This window comes from Pleurodeles waltl, chromosome 3_1 (genome assembly GCF_031143425.1).
Source record: "Pleurodeles waltl isolate 20211129_DDA chromosome 3_1, aPleWal1.hap1.20221129, whole genome shotgun sequence".
NCBI lineage: Eukaryota > Metazoa > Chordata > Amphibia > Caudata > Salamandridae > Pleurodeles > Pleurodeles waltl.
This window is the reverse complement of record NC_090440.1, coordinates 541,637,931-541,660,695: the sequence shown is the minus strand read 5'-3', so window position 1 is coordinate 541,660,695 and position 22,765 is coordinate 541,637,931. Positions and strand designations below refer to the sequence as shown.

Genomic DNA, 22,765 nt, shown 5'->3' with positions numbered 1-22,765 from the left:
TCAATTTTTAGTATATGCAAGCATTTGCAGAAGATCTTCATGGTTCACACTTTAAAGCTGCTGCACTTTGCTTTTTAAACTGTTTAAAGTTTCATTGTTTTACTACCTATGCTAATATGTGTTGTTTGTTTTCTTTGAAGGATGTAACTTGAAGATTTTTAACAACCAGGAATTTGCGGCTCTCCTGTCCCAATCTGTGAATCAGGGCTTTGAGGCAGTATATCAGCTGACTCGTATGTGCACTATACGAATGAGCTTTGTCAAGGGCTGGGGCGCTGAGTACAGGTAAAGCTTTCATGTTTTCTGTTAACAACAAAAACATCTAATGCAATTAATTCTACAGATCTGCATGACTAAATGGTTGTCATTTAACTTCAATTTGTCTTACTAAGCATGAAGTAGTAACTGTTAATAATGCAGCATTTCAATGCTGTTATAGAGCTATTGTTCCCTCATTCCACTAGTCCTTGCTCACATTAACCCAGAATGCACTTTTCAGCAGTCTTTTTTCTCACTACCTTTCTGTATCTCCCGTGATGTAGACACTTTAGTTGTAAGAATGACTTTGTAGTCCAGCATACATTCAAGTGAAATAGTAAACATTGCCAAATATTCCTACAGAGGGGACAGTTTCTGTATTCATTCAGCAGTTGACTTCTGGAATCAAAGGCTACTGTATTCCTAGCATTAAACAGTTTGAAAGCTTCAGGAGTTTCCAGGTCCCACTGTGGTACCATCCCTGCCTCAAGAACCCAACCCTTGCGTGCTCCCAGTCATTCAGTCCCAGTTTCTGGGCCTGGGCACTATAAACCTGATTACAGAAATGTTATGCATAATTGACCTTTTCTGCTGGTAAAAATGAGCACAGGAGGTCTTTGACTTGTGGTAGATCTTGAACCCATTCCATTTTTTCAACACATTTAAAAAGGGTAATACTAGCGCAGGTTCTAGATAGTGTGCATTCTGAGCATTGATGTGCTCGACAAACCTACATGGTATGTAACTTTCTTACTCATGTACCTAAAGAACATCTAATGTTGGTGGCCAGCAGTACCCGTTCCTTTCATGCCCATGTGTCCAACTGTGACTTTGACAAATATTCTTCCAATCCTGGTGGTCCTTCTACTTTGTCATCATCTTCGATTTTATTTTATGTTTTACATTAATGGATGTTATATTTGAGTTTCTATGCAAGATCAAACTCTTTCCAGCTTAGAGTTGATCAGTTGTAGACTTGTTTTTTCTCTTGCTTTCTCTGTTATCTGGTGAAAAGTCATTGAACTAGATCTGTAAGTGAGGAAAATCCTTGATGCCACTTTGGCGTGGATATCTGCTTTCCATTTACCTCCTCCCATCCTGAGTGAAACCTATCCTACAAATCAAATATAGTGATTTTGAGTGCCTAAAGATGACTCAAGCTTGCTGGTTTCAGACATAAGATATTCACACTGTTCTACAGCCACCCTTATGTGTCCTCTTGCCCAAGCCATTTGCCTATACCACCTCCAGTAAAAGATGATAGTAGACAACACTCAAAACTTCCTGTGGCTGAAGAGGGTGTTTGGGCTGACCAAAATAAAAATGACAAGATGCTTCAAACACATTTTCATGGATTAGGATATACGAAACTGAGATCCTTCTCCTGAATGCAAAGCTAATAACAATCCACTCCTTCCCTTCAAATAGCCACAAGAATTGGACAAGCCAAGGCTTGACACGCTGTCTACAAATAATCTGTTAATACTACTTACCTCTGAAATGTCCTTTCCACTGATAAACTCTGTACTGATAGACTCCTGCTATTATTGCTAAAGAAAGGTTCATAGCATGTGTGGCTGTAGACACATATGCTCTGACATGTAGTTCTGAGCACGAACATTACATCTTGTTTTTTTTCCAAAGATGGTTTAAGTCATGGGATGTGCTATGACTCCTCCCTTAGTCTGTAATGTGCCTGGACACTAATTCCACTCCTTTCAGGTATTTCCTCATCAACACTGGCTCCGCTTAGTCATATTCAACTCCACTGCTAGACTTATCCCAGAGCAAAAAAAAAAGATTTGACCATTTCACGCCAATTCTGAGAAACCTCGACTGGCTCCCACTTGAGGCGGGGAGCCACTTCAAGATTGTATGCATCACCTACAAAGCTTAACACAACCGCAGACCTACCTATTTATCCAATCTCATCACGAGGTGCGAAAGTATCAAGAAGTAAAACCTCCTTAAATTTATAAACTCCTAAATTCAAGTCCTCTTTAGCTCTGAAGCAGTCCTTTTCAGTTGTGGCACCCAGCTTTTGCAGCTGTGTGCCCCTAGACTCAAGATGCAGCCATGACATTCTGTCATTCAGGCCTCAAGACTTCTATGGAGAGTAATGCAAGTCTAGGGTGACCCGCATAGTAAAATCTCCATCTTCATCACCCATACATTTTCTTGATGACGTCTCCTACTCCATTCATGTTACCTTTATTCATCTGTTTCACTTTGTTGACCCCATATTCCACCCCTCAACCCACCTCCCCCTTTCATCTTCCACCCATCCTCCACTCCATATCTCCCTCTTTTCATACTCATGTAAGTTGTTTTGTTATCTGAAAAGTGCTTTAGTACCTGTCTAGGTGCCAGGACACTATATAAAAACTTCAAATTGAAAAAACACTGAGGCAAAGATATTTATTCCCTGTACTTCCACATTCCAAAGAAGGATGGTGCCTTCTCTCTGGCCCATTCTAGACCTGAAGCCACTAAACCTGCATATCCTTTTGGAACACTTTCATATGACAACACTGCAGGAGTCCATCTTGGGGCTTTCAAGACTGCACTCGACCTGAAAGGCACCTACTTCTATATCCTCACTCACCCTTCCTATCCCTGGTACCTTTGTTTTGTGGAAAACATTGCCAATTCAAAGTCCTATTCTTTGGAGTCACTATGGCTCCCTGGGTGTTCACAAAGTGCCTGGCAGTGGTGGCTACGTTTCTCTGCAAAGGCAGTATTCATGTCTTCCATACCTCAACGAATGGCTGATCAAGAGCAGCAGCGGACAACAATGCCTAGCATACACTGGAACGTTGACATAGTTCTCTCGAGTCTCACGTGTCCTCCTTTTGAACCCCTCCCCTCTTGCAACATACAGGAAAGCGGCCATTCTAGTAGTAATAACCTCGCCCAGATTCATCAGCAAGTTACAAATATTCAGCATTCAAGAATCATTCATTCAGGTGCACAAGGACATGGTGGTCCTTGGAACTAATCCAAAGTTCTCTCTTAGGAGAACTTCATTGATAGTCCTGCCCACGTGCAGGAACCCCGGAGCACTTTTACCAAATATATCTTAAGTGTAGATGTTCGCCTTTTTTCGGAAAGGCCTGCAGAGTCACTTAAGAAAAAATACTATTATGCAGCCTATAGGAGTAGGCTAGAGTGGCCCAGTTCTTCATCTTGTAGGTAAAAAAGGGGCTAGGAGAACTGTATATGCATATAAATGCATGATGCTTCTGTAAAACAGCATAAATCTCTTTCACAGACCTTATTTTAATGGATGTAGAGATGGAGACCAGGACAGTATAGCTCCATAGACTGTCATTATAAGAGTTAAAAACAGAGGCTGTGCTTTTAAGCTCCTAGGGGACCCCCAGTATTCCATCAGCTCAGCAGGACACAGTTGCTTCAGTTCTTTTTTCAGGCTCCTGCTAATAGGACCTTGAAGCACTGATCTCAGCCTTTTTAGGCTTTTTCTTTTCAAAATTCCACCTATGAATTTTGGTGACAACTACTTTATTCGACGTTTTTAATCTCTCCCTTGCATTGTCTGCAATTTACTGGCAGGAATTTCTGATATTTTGCCATTAAAAATCTCATCTTTATTTGACACATGCTCTGCCTGTGGGAGAAAGAAAGACAAAACAGAATGACGTCTGTATTATTTGTCTTCCAGCATCTCTGCAGGAAGGTTTCCAGGCAAACCCTGGGGGAAAGGGGGAAGATTCACCTTCATGGCATGGAAGAACTGCGCAGGCAAAAGGCACAATCTGAAGGTGGGTCTTCAGAGCGAGAAGAGGGTCAGTCCTCTACTGGGGTTCTATCATCTACAACTGGTGAAAGTGAAAGATCCAAAAAGAGGTTTCCAGCCCAGAAACAATGTCAATCACTGTTGACGTAGAGGACATCGATGTCGAGACAAGGTATGACACTGACTTGCTTGCTGCCAAGGGCTGGATCGAGAAAGAGAAGGAGATTGACGAGACAGGGTAGGTTGACGTCAAAGACTCACACGCCGTCGACACATTGGTGTAGATTGACGTTGAGACAGTCTTATCAACGCGAGGAATGGTTTGACGTCAAGAAGGCGACGTAGATCAACGTTAAGGAGCAGATCAACGTCGAGGCATCACAGGAGGTCGAGGAGCAAGAGGAAGAGGTGACGCATTTCCTCGTCACCAGGATCTGAGTATTTCAGGATGTACTCTCCATCTTTGCCTACAGTCTTGCCAGACTCTCCTTCACCACCTCCTCCACCACCATCCCCACGTCCTCCACTGCCTTCAGCACCAATGCCGGCGGCGCCAACACCTCCTACGGAACCACGTCGTCTAAGATTACGTTCCAGAACATGCCATAGTTTACACCACAGGTGCTGTAGATCACAGAATTTGTCGTCAAGACGATCTCATCATTGCCGTCGATCACATAGATCAAGGTCCCATTCACGGTCTGAACATGATTCCAGGTACACATTCTCCACTTCTACAGGACGCTATTCGTCTACCCTTACAGCCTCTCCTCTACCTAGAATCTCCCCAGTGGATGATATTACCACTTTTCAAGAGGGGACACCCTTAAGGCGGTTAGCGTAGAAAAGACCAATGCTGACCTCGGCCAAGTCAGCTCCGTCAAGGCTGCAAAAGAAGTATAGACCTCCTGAGCAGGATCCACTCTTCCTCCATTCAGACCCTTATCCAGACTCCGTAGTCCTTTTGGTAGCAAAAGAAACACCATGCAACTACTCCTGCCTCTTCGGTGCTACCAGATAAAGAAAGAAAGAAGTTGGACTCAGGGGGCTGTAAGGTATGGGGCACTGCTGCAGCTTCCATGAAAACAGCAAGTGCAACTGCCCTTCTATGTAGATACGATAGCGGATTGTGAGAATCTATCCAGAAGTTTGCAGAAGATCTGCCCAAGAACCAATAGGAGGATTTTCTGGAAGTGATAAACAAGGGTTTTATGGTCTCAAACCAGATAATAAAGTGCAACTGCCGATTCCTCTGTACTAACAGCACACGAATATTGCAATGGAGTGGCCCTGCGCAGAACTGCTTGGCTCCGTCTCAAATCTCTGAAACCGGAGTCACAACAATGGATTATCAATCTGCCCTTTTCAGGTTCTACCCTCTTTGGCAGCCATACAGATGACGAAATGGCTCGGATGACATCCAAAATCCTCCTGGAACCAGCAATGGAACTTCTTTTGAAGAGAGTTTAACCCTTTAATGGTATCCCCGATATGCACCAACAAAGGCAGCATAGGGGAAGAGCCTCACAACAGCCAAAGCAAGCAGGAATGCCTAGAACAGGCACAAAACCTTGAATTCTTCCTTCCCCCTCTTTCGTTACCCACTTTGGTAGGGGGAAGTATTTCACACTTTCTGGCAGAGTGGCAAGAAACAACAAAAGACACTTGGGTACTGAATATTGTTCGGTATGGATACTGTCTCAGGTTCACAAGTCTCTCTGGAACAGAAAAACAAGGCATGAACGAATTCAGACCCATTCTGGACCTGAAATTTGCCAGCCAGTGAATTAAATTAGAAGTTCCGGAAGCTGGTCTTACATCAAATCTAGCCCCAAGTACACCAGGAAGATTTGCTCTGCTCCATCGACCTCCAGGGTGCATAATTTCACATACCAATTGCAAGAAAACTTTGGAAAGTCTTGAGGTTTGTGGTGGGGCAGGAACACTATAAGTACCAAGTACTTCCATTTAGCCTAGTGTTAGCACCCAGAGCATTCTGGAATGGATGGCAGTCATGGCTGCCCACCTGAGAAAACACTATCTCTTTGTCTATCAATACCTATATGATTGGCTAATAAAGGCATCAACTTTTCATGATCCTAACTTCATTTTAACTGGACAATGGACCTACTCCAGAGATTTGGGCTTCATGTCAACCACAGCAAGTCACAACCAACCCAGATGCAGACCTGGCATTATTTGGGAGCCTCCATCGACACCGTTTAAGCAAAAGTATGTCCTTCGGAAACAAGACGCTTATTGATCCTTCAAAAATGTCTTTCTCATGAAAGTCTCTCGTGCCAAGGTGGAAACTGTCTCATCTCTCCTCGACTCGATGGCCTCCTGCATCTTCCTCACTTTAAATGCCTGTCTCCACATGTGGCCCCTCCAAGAATGCCTCAAGGACCAGTGGGATGAACTAACGGGCAATTGGGAGGACAGGATCGTGCTGTCCCTTCATGCAAAACATTCCCTGAAATGTTGGTGCTCCCCTGCTAATGTGCTTCAAGGAATAACTTTTCATCAACAGGTTCTTCTCAGACCATAATGATTAATGCATCATTACAGGGATGGGGAGCACACGTGAATCATCTGCAAATTCAAGGCGTGTGTTCTCTAAAGGAGATGACTTATCACATCAACCTCCTCCAGCTCCGGGCGGTTTCTTTACCTCTCAAAGCCTTCAGCCTGTCATTCAGGTCACAGACCCGGCTTGTTCAGTTGGACAATACAACCACAATGTACTACCTCAACGGGGGGAGAGTGTTGATGAGGCCTAGGCCATTATCACTAGAAGCCCTGACAATATGGAAATGGTTTATCACCTGAAGCCTTCGAATCACGGCGACTCACCTTTCAGGTGTGCAGAATGCACAAGATGCCCTCAGCAGGGTTCTGCAAGAAAATCACAAATGGGTCTTGCACAGTGGCGTCATTTGTCACATCTTCAAATTGTCGGGCACTCCAACCATCTACTTGTTCGAAACCGCAGAAAACAAAAATGCCCTAGCTTCGCCTCGAGGTACTACCAATCAGGGACGCTGGGGAAATGCCTTATGTATCAACTTTCTGACGATCTTGGATATCGGCAGTCATCCTCAAGCTGTCCCATTCGAGAGCCAAGATGATCCTCATAACTCCGGAGTTGTCACGTCAGTGTTAGTTTACAGACCTGCTTCACTGGTCACAGCATCCACATCTCAAGCTGCAATGCAGACCAGACCTGCTTAAGAAGTTCGGAGGCCGGATAGTTCCCCTCAGTCTCTCCTCTTTGATTTTGGCTGCATGACTTCTGGACTAGTGCAGTATGGCCATTTGAACCTGCCACAAGACTGCATGGAGATTCTAAAAGAGGCTAAGTGGCCATCCACCTGGTCTGCATATACCTTGAAGTGGAAGAGATTTTGCACGTGGTGTTCCCCCAAGAATCTGGACCCTACAACTTGCCGAGAAGATGTAATTCTTCCGCACTTATTGCATCTAACAAAATCTGCCTTGCAAATCTCTTCCATAAAGGTTCACTTGGCAGCTCTTACTAGCTACAGAAAATGTCCTTCACAAACCTCTTTTTTTTTTCAAAAAACCTGTTATAAAGGATTTTTGTTTTTTAGGAGGGATAAAGAAGATTTTCCCCCCAGTTAGTCGTCCTTCACCTCCTTGGGAGCTCAATGTAGTTCTTTTACAACTCCTAAAAGACTGGTTTGAGCCCATTCATAAGGCATCCCTACAACATCTCTCTTGGGAAAACCGCTTTCCTTGTAGCAATAATATCAGCATGCAGAGTTAGCGAGATCCTAAACATTGTCCTCATGAACCATACACAGTATTTCACTCTAACAAAGTGGTCATAAGGACTCACCCGAAAGTCCTACCGAAGGTTATTATTGGATTTCCATGTTAACCAAACCATTTCATTACCCACATTCTTTCAGAGTCCCTCTACTCCAGCCAAGAGAACACTTCATTCTCTAGCTGGAAGGAGGGTTTAAAGTTTATCTTGAAAAAAACACGAGACATCTGCAGATCACTCCAATTAATTATTAATTATGGTCCGGTCCGTACAGGGCTAACCACTTCCAAACAGTCCATTTTGTGTGGATTGTGTCTCACATCCTGTTATGCTATCAGAAAGCTAATAAGACACTCTCAGCCAGACCTAAAGCACACTTCACTAGGGGTAAAGCAGCTACCACTGTTTTAATGAGGAATATCCACATTGCGGAGATTTGCAAAGCAGCTACATGGAGGTCTGTTCACACATTCACCAAGCATTACTGCCTGGACTCTAATGCTAGGGCAGATGCTCAAGTAGGACAGGCCTCCCTCTGAAATCTATTTGCCTAGATGGTTCCCTTCTTCTTCCTCTGTCTTTTCCACTGCCTTTATGAGGGATGGGCTTGCTATTCTATTCAGTGATTGACGATCAGTGGAGATCCCATAGAAGAGAAGGAATGGTTTCCTACCTATAAGTCCAGTTCTCTCTTAGGGGACTCTCCATTGAAGTCATAGGCAATCCTCCCTCCTCCCTGGAGGACTGGACAGAGGTAAACATGGGACCTATACATCATTCACACATTTCCTCAAAAAGAACTGAACCAACTGTCACCTGCTGAGCATGATGGGATATTGTGGGACCCAAGGTTCTTAAAGGCACAGCCTCTGGTTTTAGCTCTTATAATGACAGCCTATGGGGCTACACTGTCCTGCTCTCCTTCATCTCTATACTCTATTAAAAAAGGGTTGGTTTGTGAAAAAGATTTATGCTGTTTTAGAGAAGCATCATGCATTTATATGCATATACAGTTCTCCTGGCCCCTTCTTTACCTACAAGATGAAGAACTGGGCCACTATAGCCTACTCCTACAGGTTGCATAATATTTATCTTTCTTAAGTGACTCTGCAGGCCTTCCCGAAGAAATGCGAACATCTACACTTAAGAAGATATATTTGGAAAAAATGCTCTGGGGTACTTGCACGTTGGGAAGACTATTCAGTGCTTATGACTATCAATGGAGATCCCCTATGAGAGAACTAGAGTTACAGGTAAGAAACTATTCCTTCTTGAAGGTAGTCTCACAGTTCCACATTAACAAGACTATTGGGCTACTCGTATTTTTCTGCAACCAGATTCGGTAGCGGAAAAGGCACTACACACCTTAAACATCAAATGTGAGGTCATATTCTATACTGACAGGACTAAATCCATCTGCAAAACTGGCTAGCTCTTTGTAGATTTTGCTAAACCCCACAAAGGACATCCAGTTTCCAAGCAGGCATTGCAAGATGGATTATCAAGTGTATTCACACTTGCTGCATCAAAGCTAAATATGTACTCCAAGTACCTACCAGGGCACACTCTACATGCAAAAAAGGGGCGACCATGGCTTCTTTATGCACCTTAAACATCAAATGTGAGGTCATATTCTATACTGACAGGACTAAATCCATCTGCAAAACTGGCTAGCTCTTTGTAGATTTTGCTAAACCCCACAAAGGACATCCAGTTTCCAAGCAGGCATCGCAAGATGGATTATCAAGTGTATTCACACTTGCTGCATCAAAGCTAGATATGTACTCCGGGTACCTACCAGGGCACACTCTACATGCAAAAAAGGGGCGACCATGGCTTCTTTATGCACCTTAAACATCAAATGTGAGGTCATATTCTATACTGACAGGACTAAATCCATCTGCAAAACTGGCTAGCTCTTTGTAGATTTTGCTAAACCCCACAAAGGACATCCAGTTTCCAAGCAGGCATCGCAAGATGGATTATCAAGTGTATTCACACTTGCTGCATCAAAGCTAGATATGTACTCCGGGTACCTACCAGGGCACACGCTACATGCAAAAAAGGGGCGACCATGGCTTCTTTATGCACCTTAAACATCAAATGTGAGGTCATATTCTATACTGACAGGACTAAATCCATCTGCAAAACTGGCTAGCTCTTTGTAGATTTTGCTAAACCCCACAAAGGACATCCAGTTTCCAAGCAGGCATCGCAAGATGGATTATCAAGTGTATTCACACTTGCTGCATCAAAGCTAGATATGTACTCCGGGTACCTACCAGGGCACACTCTACATGCAAAAAAGGGGCGACCATGGCTTCTTTATGCACCTTAAACATCAAATGTGAGGTCATATTCTATACTGACAGGACTAAATCCATCTGCAAAACTGGCTAGCTCTTTGTAGATTTTGCTAAACCCCACAAAGGACATCCAGTTTCCAAGCAGGCATTGCAAGATGGATTATCAAGTGTATTCACACTTGCTGCATCAAAGCTAGATATGTACTCAGGGTACCTGCCAGGGCACATTCTACATGCAAAAAAGGGTCGACCATGGCTTCTTTATGTACCATCTTGTGTAACATTTTAGAGTAAAACAAGTCACAGGAATAGATATTTCAGTTAATCCAGAGAGTTAATTTGTGTTTAAATTAAAAAAAGACATTCACACGTGAACAATATTTTGATTACTCCTGTGCTGCATCACAGCTGCAGTATATTGAGAGTTTGGTCGCAAAAGCAGTATTTATTCTGAGAATGATCGACCTAATTGCTGATTGCCTCTACTAATTACATTGTGTATCAATACAAAAAAGGATAATTTGTGTCATACATAAGAAGTTTATGGCTGAGTTTAAAATATTTTATTTTTTTCCTCAGAACATGAACAGACGTCCTTTTGGAACATTTGCGATCTGGTACCCACCTATTGTTTTGTATCTCCCAGATCAGAGATAGGGACTTGCATCCATAGTTGAGGGTGCTCTTTCCTGGAAACCCCATCCTTTGTCCATCCTTGTAATCAAGGAGACCCCCTTACTGGCCCACTGGTACTCACGAGTACTCTTGTTTGCATTGTGTGACGTGTAGAGAGGCTTACCTGTAGGTTCACTCTTCTGTCCCTTCCTTTTGTGGAAAAATGTGCTATTCAAGGATAGACGGGTAAAGTATTACCCATTGTACATAAATTAATGAATTTCAACATGATATGTATCCTTGTTGTCTTGAATACGTCTTTGGCAAAGTCAGGTTGAGGAGCTTTGGTATTATTGATAAATGGCTTTCTCTGATCAACACAAACACACCTCCAGGTTTTGTCACTTTTGAAAAAATATGCCATTAGTTCAAATGAACCAATTCATAATTGTCTTACTTGACCGTTATTTCAGAAAAACTCCTCCTAGACCAAACTAACTACAAAACATACAGCTAAATCAAAGCTTTTGCAAAAATGAACACTAGAGAGGAGACCACACTTGTGTGATGGTCCGAAGACTTACTCATTTTGCTATACTTAACAAATTTAGGTTACCACCTCCTTTTGTTGTGCTTGTGGTCAAACACATGGAAAAATAACCTGAGTGCCATGAAAAGAAGCCTGCTCTTTCCTAGGGACACTTGTGGTCTTATGGGTTCTCCTTTATTTTTGTTTCTAAGTTTAGGAGATCTTCTCTAGTATTGGGGTGTCTTTCATAAATTCACATGCTTGAATCATTCCCCGTGGTCGAAGTGAGAGCCCCACTGTATCATAGTAAACAATATATATAAGTATAATAGGCTATAAAAGGATTGAAAGATTCAGATTAATAGCCTATCAATGTCATTTTTTAAAAGTTGAACAATGACCAAACAGGCGACTGCACCCTTAGAACACTCCCAACAGAGGCATCTTCTCTCAGATTTTCAATGCACGTGGTGTGTGAGGGAGTCTCCCTGAGCTCTGCTCGGTTTTTCCAGATTTTATGATTTCCAGATTACTTTTCTGTTCTAGTATGTCAGAACTGGTAAAAAAAAAAAAAAAGCACTCTTCTTACTTTGTGCCACCTGTGGTAAGACAAGGCTCCATTCGGAAGATCCTCACAAGGAATGTATATATTGCCTTCATCCATCCCACAAGGTGAGAGATTGCAAGATATGCACAACTCTTTCTACAAAAACCCTCAAAGACTGTGAGGGGAAGACTTTTATTAGGGTTACAGAAACTTAAGACCAAGGCTGTTATAGTTTCTAAAAGTACCGTATTTATCGGCGTATAACACGCACCGGCGTATAACACGCACCTCATTTTAAGAGGACATTTCAGAAAACAAAACCTTAACATTATATCGGCGTATAACACGCACACATCATTTGCCCCCTATTTTCAGGGAGAAAAAGTGCGTGTTATACGCCGATAAATACGGTAGTGAGCGTTCCATCTCCTCACAGACTTACAGAAATAAGGAAAGGTCTGACAGGTTCCGGCTACCTTGGTGCAAGACATGCAAAGCATGCTTAAAAGACACAAGCGCTTCCCAACACCAGTTGAAGCACAACAGTCACCTGTAATTGTAACTACACCTGCACCTAAATAGCCAGAAAATCTTCCTCCTCCACCTTCTCCAAGAATGACTCCGCAATCCCACATTACCATGCCTCCGCCAGACAATCCTTCCTCAACAGATGATGATGATGATGCTGATGAGGGTAGGGAAGAAGGCAAAATAACAGACAATCATATCACCACCAATGAATGGGATGATTATCTCATTCCTCCACCTTCCCCTCCTGCATCACAACCAGTGGATTCTCCACCAGGAGATATTGGTGGTTTTCACATGCCAATGGAGAGAGCGGCCAAGCGTTTCCAACTCCCCATTACTATTAAACAGACTGTTTTCTATACGATTTCAAGGATCAATCCAGATAGACAGTCAGAGCAATACCGAATGTAGACTGTTTATGGGAGAAAGGAGTAAAAATCATGAAAACACCAGCAACTGACACTGCCGTTCTTCCTAGAATAGATTAAAAAAAATACAAAGCACCAGAGGACTCACCTGCCTGTTTGATCGGACATCCAAGACCTGATTCAGTTATTTCTCAGGCTGAACAACCCAGGTCTGAAAATCCTTCCACCCCAATCACTTCTCTGCCTGACAAGGAGGGCAGGCGACTAGACAATATCAGTAAAAGATTAACAGTCATGACAGGTACAACTGTACAGGCCGCAAACTCTCTGGCCATTCTGGGGCGACATGGTCGGTCAGACATTGCCACATACCTGGATTTCCTGCCAGATGACAAGAAAACCGAAGCTATTCACATTTTACAAGAAGGTGAAAAAGCGGCATCTGTAATTGACTGTGCAGTGGATATTGCATCCCTAGGCTTCCAGCAGTTGGAGAGATCTGCAGTACTGTGGTGCCAAGGTAGGCTTAAAACCACATCGTTCTGCCCAGAAGTGTAAATGAAAATCCTTGATATGCCCTCAGCAATTCTTTATTTGGGTAACACGTCGATGCGGTGCAGGCCGTAAATGCAGACACAGAAACCACTCGATACCTTAGAACTCTCCAGTTTCGTAAGACCCCTTTTTGTGGTGTGCGTGACCTTGGATCTTACTCTTACCGTGGAGGATACCAGAGTTACCAACCACAATTCTACCAGCAGTTCTTTCGGCCCGCTTATCAACAGCATCAACCCTATAGAGCATTGCTGTCAGCAGCCTATTCTAAACAACACCAAGAAGGAGACAGGCTGCTTCCGCCAGGGATACCATTAGGAAGCAGTGACAACATCTATGTACCGGCTAGACCCCCTACTTATCCTTCGGTGAGTGCGAAAATTGCACATTACTTACATCACTGGAGCAAAATAACTATGGACATATGGGTTCTAGATATTGTCGAGAATGGCCATACTATGGAGTTTACTCAAATTCCACCTCAGACTCAACCAATAAAATTCCTCCCTTCTCACCTTCATCTTCCTCTCAAAGAGGTTTTAGCTTTTTTGCCAAACGGCGCCTTAGAACAGGTTCTGCATTCTCAAAAAGGAAATGGAGTTCCTATCCATCCCCGTCATCGAAAATTCATCAGATTTACAGTAGTGGGTACGTATTCCCAGTTCAAAGTTCATCTCTTTGGTCTCCAATCTCCTCCCTGGATACTTACGAAATGTCTTGCCCCAATGCTGGCCCACCTGCAACAATGCATTCAAGTTTTCTCTTTTCTCAACGACTGACTGATAAAGGCTCCATCTTTCCAATAGGCATCAAAGGATACTTCCAGGTGTCTTCAACTCTTTCGAACCCTGGGTCTCACAGTCAATTTCCAGAAGTCTCTCCTTTCGCCTTTGACAAGAATAACCTTTCTGTGAGCAACTCTAGACACATTACTTGACAAGGGATTCTTGTCTGTGGACAGGAAACAGAAACTCTCCATTCTGGCCCACTCCCTTTCACAAAGAAAGTGCGCTTCAGTTCACCTGATCAAACATCTAATAGGCATGATGTTGTCAGCTATTCTCCTAGTACCTCATATTTGTCTCAAAATGCGACCATTCCAAGAGCAATTGGACGCACAGTGGCTCCAGTTGGAAGGCCAATTCGACAACTTCATACAGATCACGCCTGTCATGAAAGCAGCTCTTCCCTGGTGGACAAGCTCCAACAATCTCTCTGCAGGACTGACATTCCTTTCTCCCTTTTCAGAATACGTCATTATAACAGACGCTTCTCTAGAATGAAGGGGAGCTCCTTTGCAAGATTTCCAGTTCCAGGGCAAAAGGGCTCCAGAACAGTCAAAACTGCATATCAGCTTCCTCTAGCTCAGAGCAATCTCACTTGCTCTTCAAGCTTTCTTGCAGAAAATTCAAGGTTCCTCCATGTTGATAAGAACAGGCAACACAACGAGTATGCTTTACCTCAACAAACAGGGAGATACAACATCCAAGGTTCTATCCCAAGAAGCTCAAACTATCTGGCAGTGTGGGCACCAAGTCATCACGACCATAAGGGCAGAACATCTCCCAGGAGTACACAGCTCTCTTTCAGACTCCTTGAGCAGAACAACCCAAAGTTGTCACAAATGGGAATTGAACCAACTGGTCCTGGATGCCATATTTCAGCGATGGGGCAAACCCAATCTGGATATTTTTGCATCACAAGAAAACAAGAAATGCTGGTTTTACGGGAGCAGGTACCCTCAAAAGGGTTCCTGGGGTAACACCCTTCTGATGCAATGGTCTGGAATGTATGCTTACGCTTTTCCCCTGATCCCACTTATTCCCAGGATTCTCAGGAAAATCAAACAAGTACCATGCCAGTTAATACTCATAGCTCCACAATAGCCCAGACAACACTGGTTTACAGAGCTCCTCGTGTTGTTGGTGGACAAACACATTAAACTCAAGCCCCAAGCAGGCTTGTTGTTGATGAACAATCGCCAGGTCCTTCAGCCAGACCCGATTTTTTTGCATTCATCATCTTATTTCCTGAGCACCATGAGCTGCAGTACCTAGACATTCCAGAGGCTTGTCGGAGTATTCTTGCAAAGGCTAGAGCTGACTCGATCAACAAAACATATCACTTCAAATGGAAATGTTATTGTCTGTGGTGCGAGAAATCTAAAGTACATTCTATCACAGCTCCTCCTGAACAAGTATTGCCATATTTACTGTCTCTAGCCAAATCCGGTCTAACACATTCCTTTGTCAAAGTGCATCTGTCTGTTATTTCCAGGTATATGCAAACTTTGAGATCTCCTTCCTTGTGGTCACACAGATTGAGGGCCTGATTACAACTTTGGAGGAGGTGTTAATCCGTCCCAAAAGTGACGGTAAAGTGACGGATATACCACCAGCCGTATTACGAGTCCATTATATCCTATGGAACTCGTAATACGGCATTGTGGTATATCCGTCACTTTACCGTCACTTTTGGGACGGATTAACACCTCCTCCAAAGTTGTAATCAGGCCCTAATTGTCCAATTTCCTTAAAGGACTTTTCAGAGCATATCCTTCAGTAAAGTCATTGCCACCTGCATGGCATCTTAACACAGTGCTATCCCAACTGATTAAAGGTCCATTTGAACCGATTCACAAAGCTGAACTGAAGTTCCTTTCTTGGAAGGTGATGTTGTTACTAGCCCTTGCCTCCGCTAGAAGAGTAAGCAAACTCCAAGCGTTCACTATTAAGGAACCTTTCTGCCAACTCAAAGATACCATGGTAATCCTGCAAACTTCACCCCAAGTTCATACCAAAGGTTCCCATCGATTTTTCATCTAAATCAACCAGTTATGCTTAGGATTTTCTTTCTCGATCCTCAAACAGCAGCAGCAAAAAGTCTTCAAACTCTTGATGTCAAGAGATGTTTAAAGTTTTATTTGCGTCCCACCAAGCATATTCGTACTACCGATCAACTTTTTGTGGCCTATGGCAACAACAAAAAAGGTGGACCAGTCTCCAAGCCTACCTTAGCAAGATGGATTTCATCAGCTATTAATTTCTGTCATTCCAAGGTGGGAAGGCCTTCAGTTTCCACAACAGCAACTTTATTTGCTAGGGTGTACATCGAAAATATATACTGTGCTGCAACCTGGAAGAGCAGGCGCACTTTTACCCACTACTACTGTCTGGATGCAGCATACACCACTGATACAGCCGTGGGTCAAGCAGTACTTTGGCATCTATTCCAATAAGGTGAGCCTTTGTACCCACCATCCACTGTCATAATCATGTGTATTTTATTGCTAATGTATTGCACTACTAGCTATTTTGATTCAAGCATCTGAACCTATGACAGATACCCCAATACTGGAGAAATAATGTGTTACTTACCTGTAACTCTCATTTTCCAGTATTGGTATCTTTCATAGATTCACATGTAACCCACCCTCCTCCAATTAGAGGCTCTCTGCCTTGGCCAGTGAGGTCCATCCCACTAGTGCTTGGCAAATCTGAGGGAAGATGCCTCTGTTGGGAGTATTCTAAGGGTGATGTCCTCTGATTGGTCATTGTTCAACTTTGGTCCTTTTTTTTGTAAAAAAAACAAACAAACAAAAAATAGAAAAGGCATGGATAGGCTATTAAGCTGAATCTTGCATTCCCTTTACAGTCTATTCTACTGATATATACTGCTTACTATGATACCGTGGGACTCCCACTTCAATGACTGGGAATGATTCAAGTTTGTGAATCTATGAAAGATGCCAAAACTGGAGAACGGGAGTTACAGGTAAGTAACACATTTCTTCTCAGCTCTAGATTCTTTGCTATAACTGTACTCTGAAACACCCCCTTAGCTCTAAGTAACAAGGAAATCTGAGAGTCAGCCGGAACCTTGGATAATCATATTTTGAGCCCCTAGACACACGTTATCAACAGTCCGTTCAACCTAATGGTTATTTATTTCTAACAATAAAGTCTTAAAAAGCAGCAACATCAGCGTCATGGGTGTAGGGGACAAAATGTGCCTGGTGAGCTCTTATGCTGGATACACATGTGATAATAGTGGTCAAAGTGCATATCTAAAATGAAGAACAGTACGGCCTGTTGAGAATTCATAAGCAGTGTAATTGGGGTCCATGGTTATAGTTGAGGTTTCGATCCCTGAAGAAGATACCTGGATCGTTTTCAGGACTCTTAATGTTATGGAGCCTAAGACCAAGATAAAACAAACCAGAAACACTGTCATCAGCTGTAGGACACAGTAAAAAAAAAAATAAGGTGTAAGGTACAGAAAATACCCTGGTAGATACTCACATAAAAATATATGCTTCAAGGCACTGAATCAAAAATAGGGCAAGGATCTGACTGCCGGAGCACTCCTGCATTCTGTAGCACTGTCCAGGGTGACACCGCTCACCCGGGTGTTCTCAGACTTGTGACTTCAGACCTTTGATCAGACACATCCCTGTAACTTGCCAAAAATGCCCCTACCCCAGCACTTCAGACATGGTATTCTGCTTATCAAAGGCTAGCCCATTCTCTTACTAGTAAGGTCTCCTCTTGCAGTCAGACTGCACTTGGTTCTGTGCATGGGGTCCATCATGATCCCCTTGCTTGGAGGTAATTAATATTGTAGTTGTATTCTCCCTCCTAATAGCTCTTTTGGATTGCCATGGCTCTCATCGTATCTACTCTCCTCAGGCCACATTCGCCTTGGACTCCTCACACCAGCAGACCTTGATCAAAAAAGAAAAACAACTAAAGTAGCATGTTATTATGCCGAATAAATGACTGATAGGTATTTATAAAATTAATTTAAATTAAATTAATTAGTTTAAAATAAATGAAAGCTACATTTAATTTAATTTTAAAATATAAAATGATTTTGAAATATTTTAGAATAAAATATATATTTTTAGCAATTAAATAAATGTGTCTATAATATACATATATATATATATATATATATATATATATCTTAAAAAAGTAAAAATTGATTAATTTATTTTAACTGTATCTCCTATGGGGTTCTAGTTTAAATACCTGCCTCCTTTATTTTCTTGGGGAGATTGCTGCAGTGTCAGTGGTTGGCCATCTGTAGTGCTGGACTTACTCCAGGTCTGAGCTGGAGTACATTTAATACTATTGTGTGGCCTTTATAGCCCTAGTAATTCTAGAAGTTCTGTTTGTCAATAGGGGTAGGCTTACCCTTTTGAGGTAGGTGCATGTCCCTCGACCCCACTCCCAAACTCCTCTGTATCTATTCCTGAATGCCCCCTTACTCTTCCCAAGACGCCTTCCTATTTGGTAGTGAAGATCTCCACAGTCGTGACAGACGTCTCTGTACAGAAAAAATGGAGATGAAGGTAGAGAGGTTAATGAACAGCATTTTGTAGTACTCGAGAAGTAACTATTGTAGGTACTACTAAAAGTAACAGAAAAAGCAGTTTGAGAATGTCCCTAAGTTTCTTCCTCAACACACCTAGCTGTGACTTTTGAGACCTGGCTTAAAGTGAACAGTAGATACCTGGGGATTGCTTCTTTACCACACATGGTTAGGGTATGAAGAGCTCTTAGTGGCTACATGCCTGTAGGTTACTCTTCAATGCTCAAATAGCTTATTTACGATGGCTGACTGTTTGCAGTGCATGTCCTTGAGTTTGTATGCCACGTCTCTGTGGACACTATGGCGGATTAACCTTGGCTGCCATCAACCATTACACTCTTGTGACTTGCTCTCTGTCACTCCTGGGTGGACTTCTGGCTCCCTTTACCCAGGGCAAACTTTAATGACTGTGCTCTCGGTGACTCCGGTGGTGGCTCTTTCTCATGCTTTGTTTACTTCAATGAATATATTCACTTCTAACCATAAAATATTTGGCTTTGTAGCTATTCTTCCTGATGAAGGACAGTGATTCCCCGAAATGTATTGGGGATTAGTGCAATTGATCAATTCATCATGGGTGTATTTTGAGAATATTCAATTAAATTTGCATTTGAGAAGATTATTCAGCATTTTCATAAGCATATTGAACATGCTACTCTGGATTTAAACATCTGAAGTTCATTATTCTAATGTGTAGTTGAAAAATAAATTTGCTTTTGAGTACAAGAAACCTGATTTAAGAATTGTCTTCAGAAAGGATACTGACTTTTGAGTGAGTATTAGCACAGTGCGCAGTGGGACTGCATACACATCCTGCATGCATCGATTTACAGATTTTCACCAGGCAGGCCATGTTGGTACATGGCATGCCATACATCTGGGTGGGGGCTCCGATAAAGTATTTATCCAGGTTGCTTGTAACCAGTACTTGCCTGGGTAAGTTCTAAATAGCATACACTAGAGCTGCAAGGCTATAAGTTGCTATTATATACTCCTAGATATGTTATATCGCCTGTGATGGCTGATTGTATCAAGGTATTTACTGGCCTGTCATTCCTCATTGAACCCTTCTTATGTTCATGTTACCAGTTGTAGAGGTGAAGGTACATTGCCAGATCTTGTCTCCATAAGTGACCTGATACCTGCCCCATACATATGGTGAAAATTTGGATGGTAGATGTTAGACTGAAAAACATGGAATTGAACAGGTATGGATTCCCTTCTTCTATAAAGTGTAGATCTTTTCTGTGGCATGGATAAGTTGAAGCATTGAAGCAAGCATCATCAAAGTTGATGGATAACACAAAGTCACCCTTTCTGAAAAAGGAAGGATCTCATGAAGAGGGACTATGGGGAAACTCTTCATTCTGGTGCTTGTTGAAATTGCACTTATCTAATACAGGTGCCATTTTCCAGGCCTTTTCATTACAAGGAAGAATTAAAAGTAAAAATAGATAACTCTGTGTTCCCTAGGCACAGCTTCTCTGATGCTCTTTATGCTTGCTTGGCACACCTTCTGATACTCTAAAGAAATTGAGTCTCTTAATTCCCAGAGTTGCTTGTGAACCTCCTATCTTGGTAGGTTACACTCCTCCATTACCTGGCAATGTGCAGGGGTACTAACGCCATGATAGTTTTTTTTTTTTTTTTCTTTTTTCAATTGAGTTTGGACTTGTACGACCAAGGCGCTGTGAGTTCAGTGCTTTTCCTTGTTTCCATTTGGTCCCAGGTAGTTTATTCCTCGACTCTGACATTTGGAAAATGGCCTTCATTGCCTTCCCTCCAATTGTAACCTCCTGGAGACCGATCTGGAATTACTCCCACACATTGGGGCCTCTGGTCTCACCAGGGCCTTGTGCCTCTTGTGATTGATGACATTCAACATCCGTTTTGACTGAGAATGTGCACAGGATTATGGAACAGAGGCCCTGTCCTCAGTGTCCCACCAAGTTCCCCTAGACAGACTACCACCAGGAGTATAATCCTTGCCTGTCTCCTGACCACAACAACACCGCGTGCAAGCCTGCCTCACCACCCATTCGATGGTATTGGTGAGAGAGACAATGAGGGCACCACAGGGTGCAGAGACCGACTTCTGACGACACAGACAACATCTTTGGAGAACAGCTTTCCCCTGACGAGCACGCAACACATAGGCGCCAGCACCACAAAAGAATATGCCCGATGTATAGGAAATGTATTCACATTTTTATTTAGGCAAACGATTGTTTAGGAACCATTTCTGTACCCCTTATTTAATGTGCGATAATGACCTCAGTTAAGTTGTTAAGTTAGTGTGTTAAACTGTGTATCAGCAACGCCATTGATGCAATATATCTGTAAAATGAGACTAGTAAATGTTGGAAGCAGAATCAAAGCAAAAATGTAATAAAAATATTTTTTAAAAAAAGCTTTCCCCTGACGAAGGTGAAATGGCCAGCCCCTGGGGCGTTACACTTCACCAGCTATCACCCAGTCTTCTCCGCTGGCTCTGACTCTGAGCATGAAGATCTCCAAACACCCAGCAACTCCATGTCTTCAAGACCTCGACGGGAGACCTTAGCACAGAGCATGAGTATGGCTAAAGTTGAGCCACACATCAAGCTTCCTAAAAGGCATTGAGTTGAAGTTCAGCTACAGCCCCCAAGGGGATCGGGCATCCAGTCTTATGACAAAGACTCAGCCCTGCAGGGCCCCAGTGCGTTCTGGTATGTTTCAGCACGGACCACAGTCCTCTGAGCCAATGCCTCCCCCGTCCATGGGCATTACCCTGTTGAGTCTGAAGGCACAGCAGAGGCCGAAGATCCTCTCAACATCGGTATCGAAGGCAACATACATTTTGAAGACCCTATCAGTGCCCAAAGCACCTTCCAGTCTGAAAAAACCCTCAGTGCCTAAATCATCGTTGTTGAAGACCACATCAAATCCGAAGCCCGTATCTGCACTCAAGCCATCAGCAGTGAAAATGCCCTTGAAGGTAAGCTCCAACGTCTCTGACCAATATATCCTGCAATGCTTCCAAGAGGAATTGCACATCAAAAACAGGTTCAAAGTGAAACAATGTGCAAACATTACATACTTTTAGAATAAATCGGTGCTGGAATAAATCATATGCATTAACGATAGAAGTAAAAAAAGAACAGGCTGGACGTATGCATTCAGTATAAAATATTGCATGTATTGGTAGTATGTTTCAAAACAAGTGCTCAGGTGATCACACAGTGAATAGTACCAACATAGTGTGGGCCTGTGTGTGTAAAAAAAAAAAAAAAAAGAAGAAGAAGAAGAAAATGGAACAGTATTGTGAGTACTAATGGTCTGAGCAGTACTAGGTCCAGAGTTGCAAACAGTCCATAAATGCAGTGTTCACACTGTCATGGTCGTCCACAGCGTTTCAAGCCTGTATTATTTAAGGATTATCATCAGGGTTAACAACGTATCTGTGATGCAAGAGCAATTTATGTAAAAGGGTAGCCAAAAATTGAACGGGCTAAGGATTTCGAGAAAGTCTTATGATTGAGAAGGTGTAAGAGGTAATTTTGAGTGTCCTAGCTACGTTAGAGTGTCACTGAAAATCAGTGGTTCTGTAAACAGGAACATCTTCAGCAGCTGGCATCCTGTGCACTGTTTCAGAGGATAAGAGATGCATGCAGGTTGCTAACCAGGTGTCATACGACCTGGTATTTATATCTCTCTGGTTCTAAGTGGTTGTTGGGCTCCCCTGTTTTTAATAGCTGCTTCAATAGTAATTAGACACAAGACAAAAATGTCTCTTCATCTATCCCCACACCTGTAAGTTCTCCACAAGATTGCCTCTAAAGCTGGTAGAGACTTTGCTTTGCAGGTGAATGCCCACCTTTGAGGAGGAAGTTACCCTGGGCCCCAAACACAATAACCACATGGACATTTGGGCCTGCTCCTCCACCTGCTTCTGGATCACTCCCTCCTCCACTGCACCTCCGAAACACACGGACACTTCTCAACTTTCATAATCGCCAGAGTGCTCTCTTCACTCCTCATCTGTGCAGGGCAACCCCCTTGGTGACCCTGAGGACACACCCTTTGACACAGGGCCCACTGATGGGACGACTATGATGTGATCCCACAGGGGATCCTTACTTGGGTCACTATCCAGC

At 42.9% G+C, this 22,765-nt stretch overlaps 1 protein-coding gene across 1 annotated transcript in view; it reads left to right on the top strand.

The window, feature by feature from the left end:
- Positions 1-22,765, top strand: part of SMAD3 (SMAD family member 3) — a 419,114-nt gene that overhangs the window by 389,342 nt on the left and 7,007 nt on the right. Inside the window, exon 8 of the mRNA XM_069222869.1 lies at positions 141-285. Coding sequence (XP_069078970.1) covers positions 141-285 — 145 coding nt within the window. The remainder of the gene's footprint in view (positions 1-140; positions 286-22,765) is intronic.